General features: G+C 40.3%; 1 protein-coding gene across 1 annotated transcript in view; it reads left to right on the forward strand.

Annotated features, from left to right (window-relative positions):
- The window catches only part of MYO3B (myosin IIIB), a 410,735-nt gene that overhangs the window by 22,657 nt on the left and 362,414 nt on the right, over positions 1-25,664 (forward strand). The window contains exons 4-6 of the mRNA XM_043573368.1: positions 4,584-4,688; positions 4,933-5,032; positions 8,290-8,366. Coding sequence (XP_043429303.1) covers positions 4,584-4,688; positions 4,933-5,032; positions 8,290-8,366 — 282 coding nt within the window. The remainder of the gene's footprint in view (positions 1-4,583; positions 4,689-4,932; positions 5,033-8,289; positions 8,367-25,664) is intronic.

The raw sequence follows: 25,664 nt of genomic DNA on the forward strand, positions 1-25,664 counted from the left end.
TCATTGTAAATGTTACATCCTCTGAGAAGATTTTCCTGACTGTCTCCTCCTCACTCTGTCTCAGGAGACACCACCATTCCCTTTTTGTGCCATCACACTCCCTTAAGCACACCCTTGCTTCCACATGCCATACCCTTATTACTCATGTGTCCATTACTGGTGGTGACCTCTTTGAGGGCAGGGACTATATTGTATTCATGAATGAGTAATGGGTCATAAGCTGAACAGTCACAAACTATTTAGAACAAAGAGGTAAATTTCTTTTCAATAACTGAACTCAACTTTGTTCTTGAGCCCCCAGCCTGCCTAGAGAAGACAACTGATTTTAATTCATTCTGTTAAACTTAGTCCAACGGAGTGACTTCTTTGGAAAGGGGCAGATTCTATTTATATCCCATTTTCACAGTCTGGGTCAAAGCTTAATCATTTGGGTAAGGACTTAAATTTTTTAGAGCCTCTTCTTTTCTTCTTCCTCTTCCCTTCTCCCTGGGTGGCACCTGGATCTGGGTACAGGAGATGCTCAGATAAAGCTATAACATTGAGGACAGGGGCCTTGAATTGTGTGGTGAACCCTAAGTCCCCATACCGTCTGGCTTTGGTATCTCTCCATGTCCTTGGTCCCTGATACTCCTTCCTATTATGAGGTCCTCACTTTTTTTGTCCTTCTCATTCAGCCTCTAGTCTTGTCCCTGTCTCCAAATGGAGCATAAAGTTCTGAATCTTCTGCAAGTCATGAGTGGGCTGTAGGGAACTATCAAAATCCCAGCCTTGGTCAGCCTCACCTTGCCCTGCTGCCATTTCTGCTCAACATGGACACCTCTTTGTTGTCATGAAGCTTTATAGATTGAAAGATTTAAAGAGTGAAAGAGGGTCATGAGAAATTAAAGTTTTATTACAGTTGTTTCCTTATTTAACCCCTCAAGAGGGAGCAATGTCACTCTAACCTTGTTCTCTCAAGCTCTCTAAGCTCTACGCCACCAACTTTAGAAGGGCTTTTCTTTTTCTTGAGAACTTCCCTTATGTCACGTCCTATGTTGTTCCATGATCACCATTTGATTCTGTAGTCAGTTCTCTAGTATTTGTTCCTTGAAATGTAGAATCTAGTTTATGAAGTTCTAGAAAATTATTTTTGTCTGGTGAAAGAAAGCTGAGCTTTTAAGACTATTATACAAATCATGGTACTAAAAATGCATTCATTGCCCAAAAGGATATTAGGTTGAATATTGAATGTTATTTGCCCTTTCAGGGTCACACAAAACATAGAATCAAAAGAATGAGGAGTCCCTTGGAAACCATTATTACCCTGGTACTCAACGTTAGGGCCATCGGAGTGATCGGTGTTGAATGACAAGTTACACCTGACATTGGTAGAGAGTAGATTCCAAGGGAACTTCAGTTGCAAACTGATGGGACTTTTGTCACCTTCAGTGCATTTCACTGTTTTCAGGGTGCCTCCTAAATCGTTCCTGATAGTAAGTTTGTTGTAATTTTAAAGACTGCTAATTCTGTATTAGATTTTTAGTCATACTGTTGCTTATGAGCAATTTAAATGGTAAAAAATGGGCAGATTCAGTTCCAGGTAATTTTGATTGTTAATGGGTATGCAAGGTATCTGCCATATATGTAGCAGGGAATGATACACACGTAAAATAAAAACATCTGCTCACCCTTTATTAAAACATTGCAGATATTCATAATTAGAGTAAAATAGATCCTCACATATTATTATCTTGATAAAGAGTTGTCTTCTTTTTTCTTTTTTAATATATGAAATTTATTGTCAAATTGGTTTCCATACAACACCCAGTGCTCATCCCAAAAGATGCCCTCTTCAATACCCATCACCTACCCTCCTCTCCCTCCCACCCCCCATCAACCCTCAGCTTGCTCTCAGTTTTTAAGAGTCTCTTATGCTTTGGCTCTCACCCACTCTAACCTCTTTTTATTTTCCCTTCCCCTCCCCCATGGGTTTCTGTTAAGTTTCTCAGGATCCACATAAAAGTGAAACCATATGGTATCTGTCTTTCTCTGTATGGCTTATTTCACTTAGCATCACACTCTCCAGTTCCATCCACGTTGCTACAAAGGGCCATATTTCATTCTTTCTCATTGCCACGTAGTACTCCATTGTGTACATAAACCACAATTTCTTTATCCATTCATCAGTTGATGGACATTTAGGCTCTTTCCATAACTTGGCTATTGTTGAGAGTACTGCTATAAACATTGGGGTACAAGTGCCCCTATGCATCAGCACTCCTGTATCCCTTGGGTAAATTCCTAGCAGTGCTACTGCTGGCTCATAGGGTAGGTCTATTTTTAATTTTCTGAGGAACCTCCACACTGTTTTCCAGAGTGGCTGCACCAGTTTGCATTCCCACCAACAGTGCAAGAGGGTTCCCATTTCTCCACATCCTCTCCAGTATCTATAGTCTCCTGATTTGTTCATTTTGGCCACTCTGACTGGCGTGAGGTGATACCTGAGTGTGGTTTTGATTTGTATTTCCCTGATGAGGAGCGATGTTGAGCATCTTTTCATGTGACTGTTGGCCATCCGATGTCTTCTTTAGAGAAGTGTCTATTCATGTTTTCTGCCCATTTCTTCACTGGATTATTTGTTTTTCGGGTGTGGAGTTTGGTGAGCTCTTTATAGATTTTGGATACTAGCCCTTTGTCTGATATGTCATTTGAAAATATCTTTTCCCATTCTGTTGGTTGCCTTTTAGTTTTGTTGATTGTTTCCTTTGCTGTGCAGAAGCTTTTTATCTTCATAAGGTCCCAATAGTTCATTTTTGCTTTTAATTCCCTTGCTTTTGGGGATGTGTCAAGTAAGAAATTGCTGCGGCTGAGGTCAGAGAGGTCTTTTCCTGCTTTCTCCTCTAGGGTTTTGATGGTTTCCTGTCTCACATTCAGGTCCTTTATCCATTTTGAGTTTATTTTTGTGAATGGTGTGAGAAAGTGGTCTAGTTTCAATCTTCTGCATGTTGCTGTCCAGTTCTCCCAGCATCATTTGTTAAAGAGACTGTCTTTTTTCCATTGGATATTCTTTCCTGCTTTGTCAAAGATTAGTTGGCCATACTTTTGTGGGTCTAGTTCTGGGGTTTCTATTCTATTCCATTGGTCTGGGTGTCTGTTTTTATGCCAATACTATGCTGTCTTGATGATGACAGCTTTGTAGTAGAGGCTCAAGTCTGGGATTGTGATGCCTCCTGCTTTGGTCTTCTTCAAAATTACTTTGGCTATTCAGGGCCTTTTGTGGTTCCATATGAATTTTAGGATTGCTTGTTCTAGCTTCATGAAGAATGCTGGTGCAATTTTGATTGGGATTGCATTGAATGTGTAGAGAGCTTTGGGTAGTATTGACATTTTGACAATATTTATTCTTCCAATGCATGAGCACGGAATGTTTTTCCATTTCTTTATATCTTCTTCAATTTCCTTTGTAAGCTTTCTATAGTTTTCAGCATACAGATCTTTTACATCTTTGGTTAGATTAAGAGTTGTCTTCTTTTAGGAGAGGTGCTAATCCGTGCCCATTCATATTTCCTTGTTTACCAAAAGCCATTTGACTCAAGCAGCCACAACCCAGGGGACCCCTGTTCCCCCCCCCCCCACTGTTCACTAGTTAAACCTTTCCCAAAACTTAGACAAAGTGCCCAGAGGAAACTTAGGTCTAAAGTGGGGTCTTAACCTTTATAAGAGAGAATCTGAAGAAAGCTCTGAATTTTTTCAGAGAAAAAATGCAAGATGCATATACAACATGCATACCTACAATTTCAAGGTATTTCCATGTCCTGCTCACACCAATTAAGAACCTTTGATTTAAGACGGCATGTAGCAAGCCCAAACCTGCATATTGACCTCTACAGTTAGTAAAAATTATCCTTGAAAACCTTTACATTTCCATGAAAGTATAGTATGCCTGGTTCATGTGCTCTCAGATCTCAGTAATATATAATACATAACAAAGAGCAAATATGCAAAATTTACTTTTACAGTATTTTTAATTACAGAAAAAAAAAGAAAGGCATAAAGTTGCTGAACACCCAGGGTTGAATACGAGAAGGTTAAATGCACATATGAGGCAACTCCATTCCATAAATTTGACATGCAATGGCAACTCTGGAAAGAGCTGCTTGGTTGGGCTTCTGATGCCTGCAGTGCTAGCCCTGGAGACAGGAAGGTTTGAATTGAGATTTATTTCCTCCCAGTAGCAACGGCATCCATCTTTACCTCTTTCCGTCTTTTCTTATCTTTAAAATGCATGTATTTTTATTTTTTTTTAAATCGGCAATATTCATGTAAAGTTAAAAGTATCCAATAAGTCACCATGATTACTCATATGCCTTCTCTTTCAAATGTCTAAGTAACTTGTGCTTTTATATTTCACTTGACAATCAACTTTTTAGACATGTACTTTGTATAATCTAAATCTGAAGTTTAATTATTCTGACCTGGAGTTTTGTGATCTGTAAATTTACTACATCAGGTCAATAATTAGTGAGCTTTTCTTCTTAACGTCTTTTTCTTTTTCTTTTGTATGTGCTCTGCTGTCTCTCTCTCCTCGGCCTTCCCTCTTGCAGTTGTGTAATGGGGGCTCAGTCACCGAGCTTGTCAAAGGTCTACTCAGGTGCGGCCAGCGGTTGGATGAAGCAATGATCTCATACATCTTATATGGGGCCCTCTTGGTAAGAATGTCCATCAAGCTGGGGATGACGTCAGAGGGGGCAATTTGTAATCTATCGGGATCACCATTGCATATTAACAAGTGGAAATGGCCCTATAATATACAAGGTGCATAACAGCAAGGAGGTGTAGCCAAATGTGGACTTTGATTGGATTTTTAATAGTAGGGTAAAAATTGGCTTAAATAACCATTCAAATTTACCCTTTCTCTTTCCTGTTGTTTGGTCGTGGTGGGATGCCATGCAGGGCCTTCAGCATTTGCACAATAACCGAATCATCCACCGTGACGTCAAGGGGAATAACATTCTTCTGACAACAGAAGGAGGAGTTAAGCTCGTTGACTTTGGTAATGACTGCTTGTCGTTTGTTTTCTTGATGTGTGCAGTTTAGCCCAAGGCGACAATTTATTGGAATCTCAGAAGACTGGGGCCTCTCTGCTATCCCATAGGCTGAGGGACTTTTCCAGTCAAACACAAGTAGAGAGTGGGGGGGTTACCAGATGGATCACCCTAGGAGATGCTGTTTGTTAATCTATTTTCAGCTTTAAAAGCAGTTTTATTAAAGATAGAAAATAAAAGTGTTTTAAAAGAAGAATTTGATAGAAAAACTTTTTGGTTTTCTGGGAAGAATTTTGCATCTCAGGGCGATTGTCTATAATTTACATTTCGTCATTTCTTCTTTTGCATATGAAAAGAGAAAGCAGTTTGGTCTTTCAAATGACTTTTTCTAGCCTCAGGCACACTTATTCCCAGTGAGCAGAAGGTAAAATAGTCCTTTGGGTCTGGGAGCTAACATCCCTCTAAATTGTGATTATTGCTGCTACATGTGAGGCTGGTTGAACTGGAAGCATTAAGAGGAAATGCAAATGTGAGAGGAAATGCAGAGCAATATCACCTAAGGCCAGAGACCTATTAAATATCTCCTTGCAACACTCATGTATTGATAGTCACAAACCATCAAACCATTTGGTTTTCCTTTTTAAGTTTATTGAATGGTTTAATCTTCTAAATGTGTTCAACAACAGTTAGTACTTCAGTATGATTATTACAAATAATGAGAAAACATTTACAGAAGCACTTTTTAAAATGTTCTTTATCGGGGCGCCTGGGTGGCGCAGTCGGTTAAGCGTCCGACTTCAGCCAGGTCAAGATCTCGCGGTCCATGAGTTTGAGCCCCGCGTTGGGCTCTGGGCTGATGGCTCGGAGCCTGGAGCCTGTTTCCGATTCTGTGTCTCCCTCTCTCTCTGCCCCTCGCCCGTTCATGCTCTGTATCTCTCTGTCCCAAAAATAAATAAACGTTGAAAAAAAAAATTAAAAAAAAAAATAAAATAAAATGTTCTTTATCAAAGTCAACAAAATAGGAGAAAAGATTGATTATTTTGAATATGCATTATATTTTTGTTAAGTAAGAATTCAGTGTTAAAATGTGAATGATTAGCTCAGAAGAAATTTCTCAAAAATAAATGGAGTTACTTTAGGTGTATTGATCTATTTACTAAAAGAACAACAAGCAAAGAAAAACAGCAAAAGGGCACTTTGTTCAAGTCTTATGCTCCTCTTTCTGAATAAGGAATGGTGTATAACCTTATGAATGTGCTATGGATAACATCAGAGATGCATTTTACACATAATCCCAAGGGCAGTGAATGTATTGTGAGGGAAAGAGTCTAGAAGGATGAGGATGGGGATTAATGCTGATTTATCTGCTTACCAGTTTTGTGATTTGAAATGAGTCTCCCATCTTGCCAATAGAAGGTTCCTAAACTTCCAGTTGCTGGAAAAGGAATTTCTAGCAATTAAAAACAGGAAAGTTTAGTTTTTTCTTTAAGCAAAATCACAGTAGAGAACATGGCAAAATAACAAATTATCCATGGTCGATAGAGTTTAGAGAGTCCTCTTTTGATTTCTAATAAAGAGAATGCAAGCATCCAGTACAACCACCCACCCAGAGCGAGGCATGGGTCCTTGGCAAATCTGTGCCTGATTCAGGTTTTTAAGTTCTCATCACCAACAAGCATTAATGACAATGTTTGTCATTATGTTAAGGGCTGCATTAGATTTCTTTTGTTTTTTAATTAAAGATTTTTTTTATTTTTTATTTTTTTAAGCTTATTTATTTATTTTGAGAGAGAAAGAGAGAGAGCATGAGTCAGAGAGGGGCAGAGAGAGAGGGAGAGAGAGAGAATCCCAAGCAGACTCCATGCTGACAGGCTTGAACTCATGAACCATGAGATCATGACCTGAGCTGAAACCAAGAGTTGGATGCTTAACTAACTGAGCCACCCAGGCACCCCTACATTAGATTTCTGCTTGGTATAAAAGAATACCTTATATTTGTAAAATACTGTACAGTTTATAAAATATTTCACATTTATTTTCGTATTTGATCTTTAAGAAGAACCCTTATGGAAGCGCCTCGGTAACTCAGTTGGTTAAGCGTCTGACTCTTGACTTCAGCTCAGGTCATGATCTCACGATTCATGAGTTTGAGCCCCACATTGGGCTCAGTACTGGCAGTGTGGAGCCTGCCGGGGATTCTGTCTCCTTGTCTCTGTCCCTCCCCTGCTTGCTCTCTGTCTTTCTCTCAAATAAAAACAAACTTTAAAAAATTTATTTAAAAAAGAAGAAGAAGAAGAAGAACCCTGGCTTTAGGTGTGACAGGTATCATTATCTCCAGTTTGAGGATAAGAAAATTGAGGCTCAGAGTGAGGGAGTCTGTTTGAGGTCATACAATTAGGAAAAGGCATAATTGGGATGGAAGACAAGTCTTCTGAGTACTAATCCAACACATCTGTGCTTCTACTTCACTCCCTTTTGTATAGAGAAGAGAGCTGTCTGAAGACTAAAATAGATAAAATACATTGGAATTACGTTAAAATTCAGGTCCTCAGCACTGAGTCCTAGATAATAATATTATTAGTCAACTTTTTTTTCCATTTGACATGGTTGTCTTGCCAGGTTTCCAGGCTTCTAGGTAAGATAAGGGACTAAAAAGTTTTTATGTCTACACTGATACTCTATTATAGATAATACATGCCAATTTTCTTTCTCTGTAAAAAGAAGCACCACTTTAAGAAAGAAATCACCTGGAATATTTTGGAAATATAATAGGAAGATATTTTGGGTTTAGTTCTTGATATTTTCTTTTGATTCCAATTTTGCAGCACTATAGATAGGAACATTCATTAGGAAAACAAACTATTCTAGTGGTTTGGGTAGAGTGGTAAATGCTTCCACACAGTGGTTGGCAGAATACGGTGTCTCAGCTGAATCTGATCTGCCTCCTGTTGTATGACATGTGAGAGAAGAATGACTTCTACATTTTTAAATGATTGGGGGAAAAAATGAAAAGAATATTTTATGACTTGTGAAAATTATATGCATCCATAAATAAATTTTTATGGCAACACAGCTGTACTTACTTGTTTCTGTGTTGTCTGTGGCTGCTTTTTGCTCTCCACGGGCAGGGTTGAGTAGTTCTGATGGAGACCATGTGGCTCGCAAAACCTATCGACTCTCTGACCGTTGATGGAAAAAGTTTGCCAGCCTCTGGTCTAGCATCATCCTCTGCTCACTGATGAATTACGATACCCTTTTCTTATAGGTGTCTCAGCTCAGCTCACCAGTACACGACTACGGAGAAACACATCTGTTGGCACCCCGTTCTGGATGGCCCCTGAGGTAATCAGAAGGCACTTATTTGTGTTTGTTGAGTACCTTGATACTGTGCCTTTTTTAAAAAAAAATTTTTTTTTTTAATGTTTATTTATTTTTGAGACAGAGAGAGACAGAGCAGAGCATGAACGGGGGAGGGTCAGAGAGAGGGAGACACAGAATCTGAAACAGGCTCCAGGCTCTGAGCTGTCAGCACAGAGTCCGACGTGGGGCTCGAACTCACGGACCGCGAGATCGTGACCTGAGCCGAAGTCAGCCGCTCAACCGACTGAGCCACCCAGGCGCCCCGATACTGTGCCTTTTTATGGGAAAGTCATATACTTCACAAAATTTTCAGAACTGTAAGTTCTGCTTTGGTCAGTGATAATGATGACACATAATCTCAAAAACGGAGGATTTAGTCACAGCTAACCCATAGGGTACCTTCATGCAATTAGAAAAAGGTATTCCCCCCAGAAGATGCAGCCCTTTCCAAGGGTCATGGCTTGGCAAGTTTACCCAGCCTTTGTGTAAATTAGAAAAAGTTGCCTTCCCTGGATAGATGCAGCCCCACAAACACATGGCTTATTGATAAAGAGAAAGATTTCAGCTCCAAATGGATTACAGCACTATATACAGACGAAGTCCTGGTTGTTTTTTGCTACCAGGTACATAGCAACTTCTCTTGTGTACTTTTTTGGCTCTCTAGCAAAACCTGGGATTTGACCCTAATTTGGTTCTGGCATCATCACAGAACCCTCTGTGAGATGATGCATGTAGAAGTTTGGGGAATTTTCCAACTAGATAAGGCATACCCTGAAATACTGATACAGCTTTGCTTGCCAGGTCAGCATTTAATTCCACCATACCGAGGCCTGTGCCCTGAGCGGGTCTCTGGGATTAAGCAAATGGGTGCTTTTAATAAGAGGACTCAGGCAGTCATCTCATTAGAGGTCTTTCTGTCTGTTCTGTCCCCATGGCTGTCTTTCCTCTGTGTGACTGTACGGGAGGTCTCCTAACACAGTAATCAGTTCACATCAATATGCTCATAGTTTTTCAGTGGCTCGCCATTGTCTATGGACCTCTCTTTCATACTTGGGTAATGGACAGGCTCATTTGAGAGAAAAAGAAAACGCCTGCAGATTCCAGGGTTTACTTAAATCTTAAATGTTTCTTAAGTAGGATTTAAAAAACATGAAACTAGATATAAACTCCTTATTGCTTATATTTATAGAGCTATGAACCTAAAAGGAAAAAATGTGTTATAAAAAAACTACAAAGCCAGTATCATTCAAGTAAGTACCTTTAATTTAATGAGACAAATGACACTGTTTTGTGAAACTCAGTTGTCCTTTGCAGTGTAAGTATGTTTCAGAGTGTGACAGTATAAATTACTTTGAGTTATTTTGTCATACTTAGTACTGTACCATGTGGTGACCCACCACTTTACTCTATTTCAGCTAGGGTGATCTTTGTTCAAACACCATCTCCTTTGGTCTCTAACTGGTACATGTCTCTTGGCTTATGCCAACTTAATAATAAATATAAATACAGGCACTGAAATTGTGAGGCAAATGGTCATCCATATTTGGAATATGTTTTTATCACTGTTCTCTGATTTTATTACTAATAAAGTCATCATTGCAGCAGAAACAAAAACATAAGAATTTTCATAGGGACCTTGTGAACCCTACTTTGAGTAACACTGCAGGACAGAGTCAAAACTCCTTTGGATAGTAAACAAAGCCCTTCATATTCCAGCCCCTGTCTACCTGTCCAGTCTCATCTCAGGTTACTGTTCCCCAATTTACTTGTTCTTAAGCCTCAACAGTAGTGAACAGGTTCATCCCAAATCCATCTTGACCCTTCCACGCATTGCTATATCTTCTGGAGTAGGCCTCAGACCCCTGAAACATTACTTCTCAGTCTTCAAGTCTCAGCTCAAATGCATCTCTGTCCCTTAAGAAACCTTCCCTAATGCATGGCTGACACTGAGGCTCCTATCCCTAAGTTTCCACTGCAACCTTTTAGTCTCCATTAGTATACCATGATCATCCCATTGTAATTGTTGGTAGGGTCTTAGGATGTCTAGCTCTCAGCATGGTGCTTGATACAGAGTAGGTGCTCATAAGCCTCTATTGGATGAATGAATCCATTGGTTAAAAAAAAGCCAAAGGAGAAGATGAAATTGGAGAGTAGTTTGAGGAGGCTTTACAGCTAGTATTAAAAAATTTCTGATTTCAGATTTTGATTGATCTGTTATTGAAGGAAAGCATAACTGAGGCCACTCAACTCACATTTAGGGTGGCATAACACAGAAAATGTTGTTCTTGTTCTAACAGCAAGCTGGTGTTCTTAGAATCACACAATGTAAATAAGAGAAGCCTGCCTTTGGCTTCGTACGTTTCTTATGAGGTGTTTGTGGCTTCTCAGTTTTAGCCACGTTGAATAAAATATGTGGACTGTTTCTGTAAGGGGCAGTTTTGTGGTCTGTGGTGAGCTTCTGTTGCCCAGATTGTCTGGAGCTGGTTGTGTTATCAGCAGGGAAAAGCCAGTGTCCCATCTTACCTGCTATAGTGGTCAAGTTGAGGAGTACGCAGATTGCAGTGTGGAAACCTCAACAGTGCCTTTCAGGAGCAAGTGCCCAATTGCTTGTACATGCCTCAAAGACTCTTTCAGGATGTGTGCTCTCTCAGGATGCTCTGAGTTCTAGGCTGCAGTTCTTGGGACTCAAACCTGCACAATCCTCACATTTTTATTTTCTTATTTTTTTTTAGAAGTATATTTATTTATTTTGATTGACAGAAAGAGTGAGCAGAGAAGGGCAGACAGGGAGAGAGAGAATCCTAAGCAGGCTCTGTACTGTGATTGCGGAGTGTGATGTGGAGCCTGGTCTCACGTGACATGGGGCTCAAACTCACAAATCGTCAGATCATGACCTGAGCCAAAACCGAGAGTCGGAGGCGTAACCGAGCCACCTAGGCAACCCCTATCACATTTTTTTTTCTAAATGGAGAATTACTTTTTCCAACAAGGCTTCTTTTTGCTTCCTATTTCTCCCTAAATATGTCCACAGGAACAGTCTTCCATTAGTCAGTTCAATTCCACAAACGTGTGCTCTCCCTGGTGAGCAAGGCTTTGGGTCAAGAGCAGTCCTTGGAAGTATAATCAGTAGTGGTTGAAATGAACATTGTCTTCAAGTGATGGCTTGCATAGCATATTGATCTTAATATACATTTACTTCTCTAGTGTGAATAAATGGTGTTTAGATTAAATATGGCAACAATGTATGCAATGGCAATACCAGGGGAATGAAATCATTGCTTTTATTTTGAAAATGCAGCTGAAAGATCCTTGATCCTGTTTAATTCTGAGAAATGGAACCGAATTATTCTTTTCCCAATTTTGTTTCCATTTTTATTTCACCAGCTTGAGTAACTTCAATATTTAATTCAAATAGGCTGTACTACAAACCAGGTAGCTAATGGAATGTGACCATACCACAACCAAATGTTGATGAGCAGTCCAAACGCATAGTTCACTGGGACAGCTCAAAGTTGTAGTGTGAACTGACTCTTACATTGTCAACACTCTCCACTTATTTCCTCTCACTGTCTCATTTGGATACTACCAAAGTTGAAAAATACTGGGTAAAAGCGGTATCAACTCAGCCATATAGAATAAGAAAAATTCTAGGGAGTGCTCTTAGGGTGATAGTACTTGGAAACAATGCTCCTGGGGAAATACTGCCTAGCATAGTAAAAGGGTTAGTCTGAAAGTCAAGATCAAAAAAATAAATCAATAAAAGTCAAGATCAGTACAATTTTTTATAAACTGAGTATTTCGATAACGCACTACGACCCAGGGAAGGCAAGAGGTAGGTTGTTGCAGAGTGTGTTGGTTCAGCAGCTCAGTAAAGCCATCAAAATCCAGGCTGTGACTGCTGCAGGCTGCATGGCTTCACTGTTGGGGACTGTCTTGGGGGCAGTCGTGACAACATTGCCTGTGAGTATCTGAGGGGCAGTAGTAGCTCCAGCATTCCAGTAGCCACCAGTGAAGTACTGTTGGTACAAATAGACACCCCCCCTTTACTTCCATGAGGCTGATCATGTGGTCAGCCAAGAAGTTAAAGAGGGTTCTTCTCCTGTCCTGGAGTCAAAGACTGTCCACTCCATATTAGTTTTCTAGGACTGCCATAACAAAGTAGTACCAACTTGGCTTAAAACAACAGAAAATTATTATCTCCTCGTTCTGGAGGCTAGAAGTCCAAAATCAGGGTGTCAGCAGGGCTGTGCTCCCTCTGAAGCCTCCAAGATCCTTTCTGGCTTCTTCTTAGCTTCTAGCAGTTTGCTGGCAATCTTTGGTATTCTTTGGCCTGTGGCTGCATAACTCTAATATTTGCCTTTGTAGTCACATGGGACTCTCTTTGTCTGTCTCTGCTTAACGTGGCCATCTTCTTAGAAGGTCGCCAGTCATATTGTATTAGGGGCTCACCCTACTCCAGTATGACCTCATCTTAACTAATTACACCTGTAGCAACTATTTTCGAGTAAGTTTTCATTCTGAGGTTCTGAGGGTTAGCACTTTAAAATGTTTTTTTTGGAAACACAATTCAACCCATAACAGCCCTCCAAATACTTAGCACCCCTGCTTTGTAGTAAGTAATTCAAGTTTCCAGGGGAATCAGTCAGTCATTTGGAACTTACAAGTCAGGTTTGCATGTTACAGGTATTAGCTTAGAGAGTTCAGCTTTGACTGTCTACACATGCACACATGAGTGTGCACACACATACATACTGTTCTCTGTCAGCCTCAGGTGTTTAAGGCAAACATTGTTCTTACTGGATGTACTAAGCATAACATATTTCCTTCCCACATGGGGGCTTAACACCTTCAGAATTTTGTTCTGTCCTACCTGATCTCTGGCCAAGAATTTTTTATTATCTTCTGAGATGTTTGGCTCTGGTGACCTCCCTCAACCCTCTGTATACGTTGAGCCTCTGGTCTCCCTGACTCTTACTTTAGCCTGTATCTTAGACATGTATATTTTTTTAATGCAGTCTTCCCATTAGCTATGTTTATTGTCTCTTTTCTCCTCTACTGTCTCCTGTCAGCCAATTTCTTATAATGAATAATATGCATAATAGTGTTGCACATTTGCATACAACTTTCACAGATATATTTCTTTAAACGTTTATTTATTTTTGAGAGAGAGAGAGACAGAGTGTGAGTGGGGGAGGGCAGAGAGAGAGGGAGACACAGAATTCGAAGCAGGCTCCAGGCTCTGAGCTGTCAGCACAGAGCCTGACGCACAGCTCGAACTTGTGAACTTTGAGATCATGACCAGAGCTGAAGTCGGACGTCTAACTGACTTGGGCCACCCAGGTGCCCCTACAAATATATTTTTTTAGTGCTCACACCTACCTGTGAGGATGCCAGTTAGGCATGATTATATTGCCTTTATGTGTAAGAATCCAAGCCTCTGCCAGGCTGTGTTCCCAGGGACACTGAGTAGGTAGGTGAGTAACAGTGACCAGAATCTATCTGTATGTTTGACTCACTGAACTGGAACCCATGCCCATTGTCAGGATTGGTATTGCTCAGCTAGTGTTTGCATCATATACTTGCCTGGTAATATCCTGGGCTATAGCAAAAAGGGACACAAGCCTACTTTATGTTTATTTATGATGATGGTGGAGGGGGGCAGTTGGGGGAACTGATCCTCCATCTTCCTTTCCCACCATCACACATAGCAAAGAATTAAACTGAATGTTGTAAATGACTGAAACTAAACAAAAAGGACCAAAGCTGTCATTATTGTTTTTATGGGGGACATTTGTGGACTGTGTTAAAATTATGCCTTATAGTAACTGGTATGCATAGGTGTGGCCGTGCTGATTAGGAAATTTTTGAAAGACTTCCATTCTGGATGGGAAGTGGTTGGCATCCAGGGCCCCTTGAGTGCTCCTCGGCCACCAGAGGTGCCTGTCTCTTTCCCTGGGAGCCCAGATCTCCTAATGGTCTAACACCTGCAGGTAATGTCTGGCAAGCAGGGGACCTCAAGGAAGAACTCCAGCTGAATGTCAGACAGTTTGAATATTGTACCTGCTAAACATGCGTATGGTGGGAAGGAAACTTTCACTTGCTGAGGACCCATCAATGTATCAGGAACTAGGATAGGGATATTTAACACATTATTTTATTTGATTCTATATTAGACATTATTTTCTCCATTTTACCACTGAGGAAAGTGAGGCTCAAAGAAGTGTATAGGAGGTGTCAGGCCCAAATTCACATACCTCGTAAGTAGAGGAATGGTTTGGCTTTTCCGAGAGCATGGGCATGCAAGTCCCATTTGACAGATGAGGAAACTAAGGCAGGGAGAGGCTATTCTCTGTGATAGTTCAGATAGTTCAGTCTTGGTTCTAGAATTCAGGTTTCCTAGCCCACCAGGCTTGTACTCTTTCACTTTAATGTATTCACACAGAGTGTTCAGTGTGGAAAATGTGTGCTGAGACAGCTCAAACAACAAAGACCTGCAGAGATATAGCGGAAGAATACTCTGAAACTGGAGTGTGAGACACATCATTTTAAAAGACTTATGTGAAGGACCTATCACCTGTGATTTGTAGTTGACTACACTTTGTAGTCCTACCAGTGAGAGAAGCAACCCATATATTAAGGATTCAGTTTACTTGGCATCTTACTAAAACCGCTAAAGGTCTGTTTCTGTATCAGAAAGCAGACTTGTGGATAAAGTAAACGTTTGCTTCTTTTTTAGAAAAAAAAATTTTTTTTTTGTTTTTTTTTGTTTTTACTTCCATCTGCTCATTGTTGCAAACAAGAGCTAATCAGCTGAGCAGAGAAACAGATGTGCTGTGACGGCTCCAAAACTGGGTCTTTTTCTCTGCTTGGAAAAGGGTCGTTGGCAGGGGACGGTTGCCATAACAACAAGCTTACACCAATGCAGAAATATCACAGGCTTTTTGCAACCACTCTTGCCTTCATTAATTATGCCTTTCCTAGCTAAATGATACGATAATGCTATTTCCTTTGGCATGCCAAGACGAGAGATGACAAATGAGGTATTTTGTGTCGAAGGGCTCAGAAAGCCATAAAACACTATAGAACTAAAATGTTATTATTGTTGTTATTATCATTTTTTTGTTCCCTAAGCTCTAGCTAATGGGTTTGGTCCCCAGATAAGTGTTAGCATTTATTGAGTGCTTACTAGTCACCAGGTACTAAGTGCATTATTTTTTATTTTTGTAAGGAAATTATTTATTTATTTTTTTATTGACGTATAGTTGACACACAATGTTATGTTAATTTTAGGAGTACAATATAGTGATTCAACAACTCTATATCTTATGCTATGCTGACCACAGTCACTATGCTACCATCTGTCACCATACAATGCTATTAAAATACCATTGACTATATTCTCTATGCTATACCTTTCATTCCAATGACTTATTCATTCTATAGCTGGAACCTGTACCTCCCATTCCCCTTCACCCATTTTGCTCATTGCCCTATCCCTCTCCTCTCTGGCAACCACCAGTTTGTTGTTTGTATTTATGGCTTTGTGTATGCTTTGTTCTTTTGTATTTTTTTTTTAAGTTTATTTATTTTGAGACAGAATAGGTGAAGGGCAGAGAGAGGGAGGGAGAGAATCCCAAGCAGTCTCTGTGCTGTGCTAAACCAACTGAGCCACCCAGGCGCCCTTGTTCTTTTGTATTTTAGATTCCACCTGTAAGTGAAATCATATGGTATTTGTCTTTATTTGTCTGACTTATTTCATTTAGCATAATACCCTCTGGGTCCGTTCGTGTTGTCACAAATGGCAAGAGCTCATTCTTTTTTATTGCCTTGTAATACTCCATTGTCTGTAAATACCACATCTTCTTTATCCATTCATCTATAGATAGACTTTTGGGTTGTTTCATATCTTGGCTGTTGTAAATAATGCTGCAATAAACATAAGAGTGTAGATATCTTTCGTTACTAAGTGCTTTATATGAATTAGTTCATTTATAATCCTCACAACTCCATAAAGTACGTGCTATTACCATGCAATGTTTTAGATGAAGTAAATGAGTTACAGAAAGTACTGTTCTTGTTCTTGAGCAGAGTATTATGTGATGCCACCAGGACCTGAACCCAGCTATTTAGCTTCAGAATTCTTCCTCTTAACCACTATACTAGAGCAAACTGTTTAATTGTGACCACCAGCATACCAGATAAGATATAAATCTTTTCAATTTTAAATTATTTATATAAGAATTATGCTTTCTAATATGTTGAGAAAAATGTAATATTTCAACATGACACTAGAAGCCAGTATGCTTAATGCCCTAGGGAAGGATCTGGGGAAAAAAATGACAAAGTTCTTCAGAACAGAATTTAGGATATTTGGATTTTAGGTTTATGTCTGCCACTCATTTTAAAAAACTGTGGTTCCGTTATTTTAATATGGCTTCAGTTTGGGTAAAAAAGTTAAGAGCACAAATTTTGGAGTCACATAGACCTGGGAGCAAATGATAGATACCTACTTACCTCCAGCAAGTTACTATTTATGATTAGTAAGATGGGAAGTTAAAAAAGGTAAAATGAGAAAGGGAAAAGAAAACAGTTTCAAAGGACAAAATTAAATGATGTACTGAACATGTTTTGTGCAGTTCCTGGCATGTTAAGTGCTTTAAAAAATGATGGCACATACTGCCTGAACACCACTCCTCCCTAAACTTGATCTCATCTGTAAGAAGAAAGGATTGTCTTGGGTAGTTTCTGCTTCCAGGTCTCTTCTGTTTTTCAGAGAACATTTACATTTTACAGAGGGAAAGGTGTCTTCTAGCTCACATGTTCCATGGCTCTGGTGTTCCTCTGATAATGAAGATATGGTCTCTCTCAGTAAGGGTGAAGTGATGAAAAAAGGCCATTTTTACTGGACTCGGTTTTAAATGGCTGGGGATTATTGGGATCCCATGTGCCAGTCACATCACTGTAAGAAATGCAGGCCTTGGTTGGTCAGGAGTTTCAACTGAGGTGTTTAGAACCCAGATCACTGGCTGGTAAACCTGTGTGTCTTCCCCCAAAACATTCATTCCAGAGATTCTGTAGCCATGTCTTCCCTGATTCCCTTCAGACTCCCATGTCAGCTTCTAAGAAACAGAGGGATTCCCTTCCTTCTTGTTCTGGGCTGACCCTGCCTGTATTCCCACAGTGGTTCTGCCTTGAAGAACCCTGAAGCACAGCCTAGATACTTGGGGCTCTGGAGGGTGAAGGGCCCAGGGCAAGGGTGAAATGACTGAGTGCAGCCCTAGCCTTAACCTCAGTTCCACCAATAGATACCCTCTCAGCTGGAGCTCTGTGGGGAAGTTGAGTCATGTGTCATATGTCAGTGCAGAGGTGGGGGGCTGGTCCTGGAGGTGGTGGTGACATATCATCTCCTTCCTCCTGGAGGATCTAAATATAGGACTCCTTCTGAGAGCTTCAGCTTCCAGACGTGCAGAAGCATGTGAGGCCCAGAGCAGAGGCCTCATATCCCCTCCACCCCACCTTCCCCTGCTGAGTACTGAGCAAGAAACATCAAAATATTGGCCTCTGTGAACATTTGGAGCTCTGCAGGCTGTCCTTTCTGGGGAGGTGAGAAGGCTCAAACTGTTCTCATATGGGGCAGAAGTGTTTGCTGAAGGAATGTCACAGCCGGCCTCAGCTCTTCCTGAGCTCCGAGTCCCAAATTACCTGGTGGCTACCCTCTTATCAATGCCTCCACTGCCCTGCCCAGGGCCGAGGGGCTCAGCCCCATGAAGGGGAATTCATGCCTAGGCCAAATTCTGCATTTTGTCTTTTGCCTGATGGTCACTGAGCTGTCAGAAGGAAGCAAAGGCAGGCTGGTCCCATTCAGCATTAGGATTGGGATCCTAGAGGAGCCTTGGGGTAGGGCGAGGCAGGATCAGGTGGAGGGTGGGAAGACTAGTATTTGTGGTGCTCTGTTATGTCCCAGGTTTTTTCCATACTGTCTATAGTTTTAGAAAGTTAAAGGAAATCACTCTCTGGTAGGAATGTTTGACATTCCCAAGGGCATCCTGGTTTGCATGGTGATATCAGCCTGTGAGATAACAAAATCCAGAGACTACTTGCAAATAAAGAGATATGCCTTTATGAACGTTAGAGCATTCAGATATTCTGTTCGATTTGCTTCAAATCAAATAAAATTTGTGGGCTCATGCTTCAGTTCTATTACTTACTAGCTGTGTGACTTTGGGCAAGTTTCTTCACCTTTCTCAATCTGTTTCCTCACTGGCCTAACAAGCAGTAAAATGAACTGAATTGTAGAACTGCTGCTCTTTATTTCCTTAACTGTACTGTGGCAGAAATGGAGCATTAGCTGGCAAAGGAAAGGGGCAGCAAGGAAGCAAGAGGTGGCAGTAAATCTACCTGCTTGAGTGGGAGGTGTGCTTACGCGTTCACAGTATGGAAGTTACTGTGGCTGTGGCTATCTGAAATGGCTTTGGCAATGACCCAGTGTTCTCTGTTTAGTAAGAATTCTCAGGAGATGCCTCAGTCGGGAAGTTAGTGAGGGAACCATGGAGCTTGCTCCTGGTGTGGCCACAAACCAGCTGTGTGACAGTAGGTCTCCCTACTCTGGGACCTCAGTTTCCAAGGCGGCTGAATGAATCCTAAGATCCCTTCTAAGCATCCATCCATCCAGCAGGGGAAGCTGCTGGAACAAAGGAGGGCAGTGGGGTTATCCTGGGTTTCCAAGCAAATGTGCTCCTTTAGAGCATTTTTTCTTTTTTTAAATAAACAACAGACATTTATTTCTCACAGTTCTAGAGGCTGGAAGTCCAAGATCAGCATGTCAACGTATTCAGTATCTGGTAGGGCCGGCTAGCCTCCTGGTTTATAGATGCCATCTTCTTGCTGTGTCCTCACATGGATTCAGAACCTTTTGAGTACTGAAGACACATACAAAAATTGGGGCACACTGATTTATCTTTCATAAAGGAGTTCTGTGAATATCGGTCCTGAGTTTGAATATGGGGCTTATCACATAATTAGGAATAAGTGACACATTTCTGGGGTTTTGGGGAATTAAATTTCTTTTTTTTAACATTTATTTATTTTTGAGAGACAGAGACAGAGACAGAGCGTGAGTGGGGGAGGGGCAGAGAGAGAGGGAGACACAGAATCTGAAGCAGGCTCCAGGCTCTGAGCTGTCAGCACAGAGCCTGTTGCGGCACTCAAACTCACGAAACGTGAGATCATGACCTGAGCCGAAGTCGGATGCTTAACCGACTGAGCCACCCAGGCACCCCTTGGTTTTAGGCAATTTAAATGCAAAAATTGTTGTGTGCTGGCATAAAACCCAGAACCAGTCCCCCTCTATCCTCTACTACCATGGTGGGAAGTTAGTGTTGTACAGGCATTAATTTGAACCTTGTTTTATTTCTCTAAAGGCATAAGCTGAATTTTACAATCCTGAGCAAAGTCTTGTAGAACATCATATTTTAATTAAAGACCTTCCTGAATTTTGTAAGGACAGTATAATTTAACTTATTTTTGGCAATTACTCAGTGTACAAAATATAGATTTAATGCTAGCCTTGAGTTTTATAAAAGAACCAAAAAAAAAAAAAAAAGCAACCTCATCAATTTCAATTCTTCTAGTCCACCTCCTTATTGGAAAAAAAATTTAAGCAAATCTCAAATATATCCTCCATTGAAGTTATATTTCATCCAAGGGAAGAGACTTCATTTGTTTATTTAGTATCTCAGCTTGGAACACTTTAAGATTTTTGTATGTAAAGCTGATGAATAATATTTGCCACTGGAATATTTATAACTGAAATTTCTAATTCCAGATAAATTCTATTTTAGAAATCTTTAAGATCAACAACATGTATCAATTATGCTGCATAAATTACATAAGCAAAATTAGGAAACCTATTTGCCTTCCTCCCTCTCAGCCCATCTTATTTGCCAGTGTGTTTACTGCATTTCTGGGCTCAAGGTCAGCCAAGGATTAATAGCTTTAGGTCTGTTTGCCTTGCCGATTTCTAAGCTGAATTTAGCTCTTGAAATAACAACATTTTGCCTGTGTACTTGAGTGAAATTTTAATATAGAGCTTTGGTTATAATTGTAGATCACACAATCAGTTCTAGTAAGATGAGAAATTAGAACAAATAAGGCGAACCTAACTGTATTTTTGGTGACATTTTAAAATATTAGTGGGAAAATGAGATCGTCTGAATAGGATCTATTGTTTTTTTAAGTTTGGTAAGTTATTTTTTATAAGAGCGTAGAATATTTTTTCCTTATGCTAGATGGTGCTTCTGTAATATTATTTACTTAAGCGTATTGGTTAAAATCACATTATTGAAAGAGATTTCAGCCCAGCAGCTCTTTGATATATAATTTGATACATGGTATAAGTTAAATATCTTGTTGGAAAAATCTAGGTTTTCTGAATGCAGGAGCTCATGTGTTACTGTCTTTTATCCCCTTTACATCTAATCTAATACAGGTGTTCTTTTCAGATAATGAATACCTTGAGATGAGGAGAGACTGTTCCCTCAGGTTCTAAAGCCCAAGTCTTTTTGTAGGAGATAGAAAGTGGATCTCACTCCTATCTTCAAAGCTTTATCAGCAAGTCCTAGTTTTGGCCTAGGCTGAGATGAAACTCTAATCATGGGGCATTTTATGGGATGGTGATGGCCTGAGAAAGTGAGAGTAGTGCCCCCAGCCTCATGGTTACAATAGAAAGGGATATTGTTGGGAAAGGAATTTAACTCTTCTTGTATTAGTCTCACAGGAACCTAGTGTTCTGACCAAGACACTCCTTTAACGTGCCAACTTGTTGATGAAGAATCTCAATAGCCAGCAAATACTCTGAAAGAAAGACTCCCTTGAAAATTGAAGCAAACTTTGCAGTACTTATTCACATTTTCAAGACAAAAAAAACCAGACAATATTTGCTCTTTTTTGTTATAGAAATAATTCATGCTCCCTCTAGGCATTTTAGAGACTGCAAAAAGTTTTAAAGAAGTAAATAAAATAGATGTTATGCATGCATCATTGACCCCGTGATATCTACAACTAACATTATGATGCCATAGAAAACGGTGGGTAACCAGCATTTTCATAAGCAGTACTTCAGACAAGGCCCAGAGAAAGGGGTTGCTTGGTTTGTATGGGAAGAAGAGGTGCAGGGAGATTAGGTAATTTGCTAAAGTAACCTAGTGAGGGGATGGCGAACCACAATGAAGATGCCTGGCTCTGGGATTTTCTTTGACCAACCAGGAATACAAACCTTTCCCACAATCCAGGTGCTACTGACAGTTGTTTTTTTCTGTCATTCCCCTGGTAACTGAAGAAAGGGTCAGCCATCCTCAATGGAAATCAACCAACTCTATGCCTAAGGGTGGACAAGGAGATGATATTTGTCAAAGCAGTTGTGTTATCAAGTGGTGGGTACAGTTTTACCCCATAAACTCCTTCAGGAGAGTGGAGGAGGTGCTCCCTCTGTGGGGTGGAAGGAGTGACAGGCAGATTTAGAGAGTTTGGAACTTTGGAACTCGTTAGCCTGAAGAAGGCTAAAGAATACTGCCCTAACAAAGAGGGTTGACTGGCAGCCTTTGCTCCAAAGACCAGTGGAACTAAACTCTTAGTGAAAACTTATTTCTAGTTCTCATGCCCTTCCAGAAAGAAAAGTTTTTAGCAGCCAAGGTGGTAATGACCCACATTTAGGAGACTAAAGCCCACCTCTGGCTAAAGTAGCTATGGCCATTGGGCACTGTGGCTTCTAATGCATAGATATTGTTAGTAATCCAAACGTTAGTGCTTTTCCTCTTCCTAAAATAAGCAGCAGTGTGGTCTAAGTGTACCAGAAGAGCTGTAAGTTTGCATTTCAAGGTAGGAAACTGGACATGCTCCATTAACCAGCATCCAAACAATTGCTCTGTCACTGAAGCTCATCTTCCCTAACATAGGCATTATCACAGCAACCAGCATCTTTTCGTAGACCTTAAGACCTTTTACAAAATATTGGCAATAAAATCTCCTGACAAAAAAATTCCAGCCTTCTGGTTCACACCCCAGAATAATCTACTGTTCACTCTAGCTAATTTGCATGGAGAGGTTAGCCTCTCTGTTTGAAAACAGTCCCAGAATCACTTACTTGGAAATTGTAAAGCCATAGAGTATGAGAGCAGGAGGGATAGCAGAGATCATTCATTACCACCTTGCCGCTTTGTAGAAAGTGAGAGCCCTATAACTAAGGACGCCTCAGCTCAGAGTTTTCAAGGGACTTGCTCAAAGGCACTCAGCTGTATTTATAATAATGGAGTAATGAAGTAAATAATGGAATTCAGACTTTTATTATTTTTAAAATTTTTTAATTTTTTAACGTTTATTTTTGAGAGAGAGAGAGAGCGTGTGTACGTGTACATGCTAGTGGGGAACGGGCAGAGAGAGAGGGAGACAGAATCCAAAGCAGGTTCCAGGCTCTGAGCTGTCATCACAGAGCCTGACTTGGGGCTCGAACTCAAGGACCACAAGATCATGACCTGAGCCAAAGTAGGATACTTAACCGAATGAGCCATCCAGGTGCTCCAAGAGTTCAGATTTTCTAATTCCAATCTGAAGATTTTCAACATAGCTTCTCTGAAGAGTGCCACAAATTGATGTGGACAGGGAGGGAAGAAAGATAAGGATTATAATCCTCACCCTGGGTTACTTCTGTTTACTTCAAGGGTCGCTTTGATGAGATCATCAAGTCTCTAGCCCCTTTAAAACAGAAAAAAATGATGTGGTTAATGGTAGATTAACACCAAGTGGATAAAACTATTTATTAAAATCAGAAACAGTATAAACACTCACTGATATGTCAGAGAATTGAAGATTGTTAAAAGTGGCTATGCAGAAGTATGTAGGGATTTATATGCCACTGAAACTCATTGAGACTCAGAGAGATAATATTTTAATCTTGGAGCGATTATGCCACTAGCAATTACTGTGCTAGGACTCTGTCTCCATTTTGATTCATTTAATGCTATGTTCTTAGCCTTTGCTGGGTACACTAAGCATTTTGTAACAGCCCATACATATGTCTCATGGAACATTCCAGAAGACATATTCTCTTCATATCAACCTCCAACATGCTGTGGGACTTTAAAATCAACTTTGGAGAATCTATACTTTGTAAAATTGACATTTATTAGCAGGTTTTCTATTCACAACACTGGATTAAGATAAATACACATATTTGTTCATGATAAACAACCTGGTATCTGCTTCTGGTACTTAGAACTGTATATTAAAACCACAAATTGTGACTAGTTTGTTGGCAACTAACAATAGAGAGATTAAAATCTATTCGGTTCTGAAATGTAAGATATATTTACTGCATTATACAACTTCAGGTAGTCACTGAAAACTTGTATTTTATTGTTACCCTTTCGTATATTGTGCTTCTGATCTTAATAGAATTTTGTTTTCTTATTGCATTTACATGTGAAAAGAAAGTGAGTTCCAAAGAGCACAAGATATTTTTCTGCATCTGGTGAGGGGTAAAACTCAGACCCAGTTTGAACTTGTTATACTGCCTGCCAAACTGACTTCTCTTCTTGACATCCCTGATGGCACCATCATTCTCCTGATCACCCAGGATCAAAATGTCAGTCTTCCTGGGTGTGTCCCTTTTCCTAACCACCCATATTAAATCTCTGTGCATATTAAGTCCTTAAGGTCTTTCCCCGAGCTCTCTCTTACGATTATTCTATCTTCCCTCTTCCCTATTCCCTATCAACATCACTAATACTGCTATGATTGAAGCAAAGGCTCCAGGTAAAGGAGCATATACACTTGCCTTGGTGGGTCTCCTCCTTGGGCTGGCTGAGGTGAGTTGGAGAGGTATGAAAGAATGAGGTGTTTGGGGTCCTGGCCTGAGTCAGTGCCATCTCACCCTGTCTCTCTCCATCCCCTTAATATGACTTACAGAACCTGGGAAACTTGGTCTGAGCACCATATACTTATTTGCCATTGCCACTGTCCTTAGTGGAGGATGGAACATCTGATTCAGAGTGCTCTTTGAAAGGTTGCCTTCTCCTCCGGGCAAGGAAACCAAAGACCAATGGGACATCTAAGCATTCTTAATTCAGCTTTATTTTACCTAGAAACAAGGAGAATGCTATGCTAAGGAGAATGAGATTACTTCTCCTTAAGAAATAGTTGTAGAGGGGCGCCTGGGTGGCGCAGTCGGTTAAGCGTCCCACTTCAGCCAGGTCACTATCTCGCGGTCCGTGAGTTCGAGCCCCGTGTCGGGCTCTGGGCTGATGGCTCAGAGCCTGGAACCTGCTTCCGATTCTGTGTCTCCCTCTCTCTGCCCCTCCCCCGTTCATGCTCTGTCTCTCTCTGTCCCAAAAAATAAATAAATGTTGAAAAAAAAAAAAAAGAAATAGTTGTAGATTTTGGTGTTGGATAGATAAAGAATCCAGATCCAGGATGTGTTGACCTTAGTTGAGCTGCATCCTCTTAGAGTGCATCTGTAAATCCCATCACACATGTGGCCCATATAAGGGTCTTTCACTCCTCTGAAGGACTGGTCCTGAAAAAGAGATTCCTTCTGAGAAGATGGAGTTTAGGTGACAAAAGTCTCAAGAAACCTGGTTAATTTATTCACAATATGAGTACAGAAGCTGATAATTCAACCATTCTTTGAACATAAACTTTATTATGTAGCACATTTATCATATTATAATGATTTGTTTGCTGGTCTCTTCTCTATGTTCAAATTCTGGCCCTGACAATGACTCACTGTGGGCCATGGATAAGCTATTTAACTATGCTGTGCCTCAGTTTCTACACCTGTGCTAGGTGATGATAGCACCTACCTCACAGAGTGATGATGAGGATTCAATTTGGTGTGAATTTAGCTTTCTCTCCCTGGGGCCTAGTACCATGACTGGCTCGTGGGCACTCTGTAATTATTTGTGAATTATTTTAGTAGCAAAATTTTCTGTAAACTTCTTTGGAAGGCTGAGCTTAAAGAATTTGTCACATTACTTACTGAGTTTTGGGAAGAGGATTTGGCCAAAAGATACTTTTCAATCAGATGGAACTGAAGATAATGTCTGTCTGCAAAGAGAAATTGAAACCAGATGAATGTTTTGAATATTTTATGACTGCATTCGAGAAACGTTAGGATGTCTCCATTCCCACATTTGGATGGGTTCTTGGAACTACCTTTTGTGTCTCATCCAAGATGGCTAGAAGTTGATTTGAATTTCCTCCAACTTCATTTGAAGCTGTGCTCAGGCT

The sequence above is a fragment of the Prionailurus bengalensis genome, chromosome C1 (genome assembly GCF_016509475.1).
Source record: "Prionailurus bengalensis isolate Pbe53 chromosome C1, Fcat_Pben_1.1_paternal_pri, whole genome shotgun sequence".
NCBI lineage: Eukaryota > Metazoa > Chordata > Mammalia > Carnivora > Felidae > Prionailurus > Prionailurus bengalensis.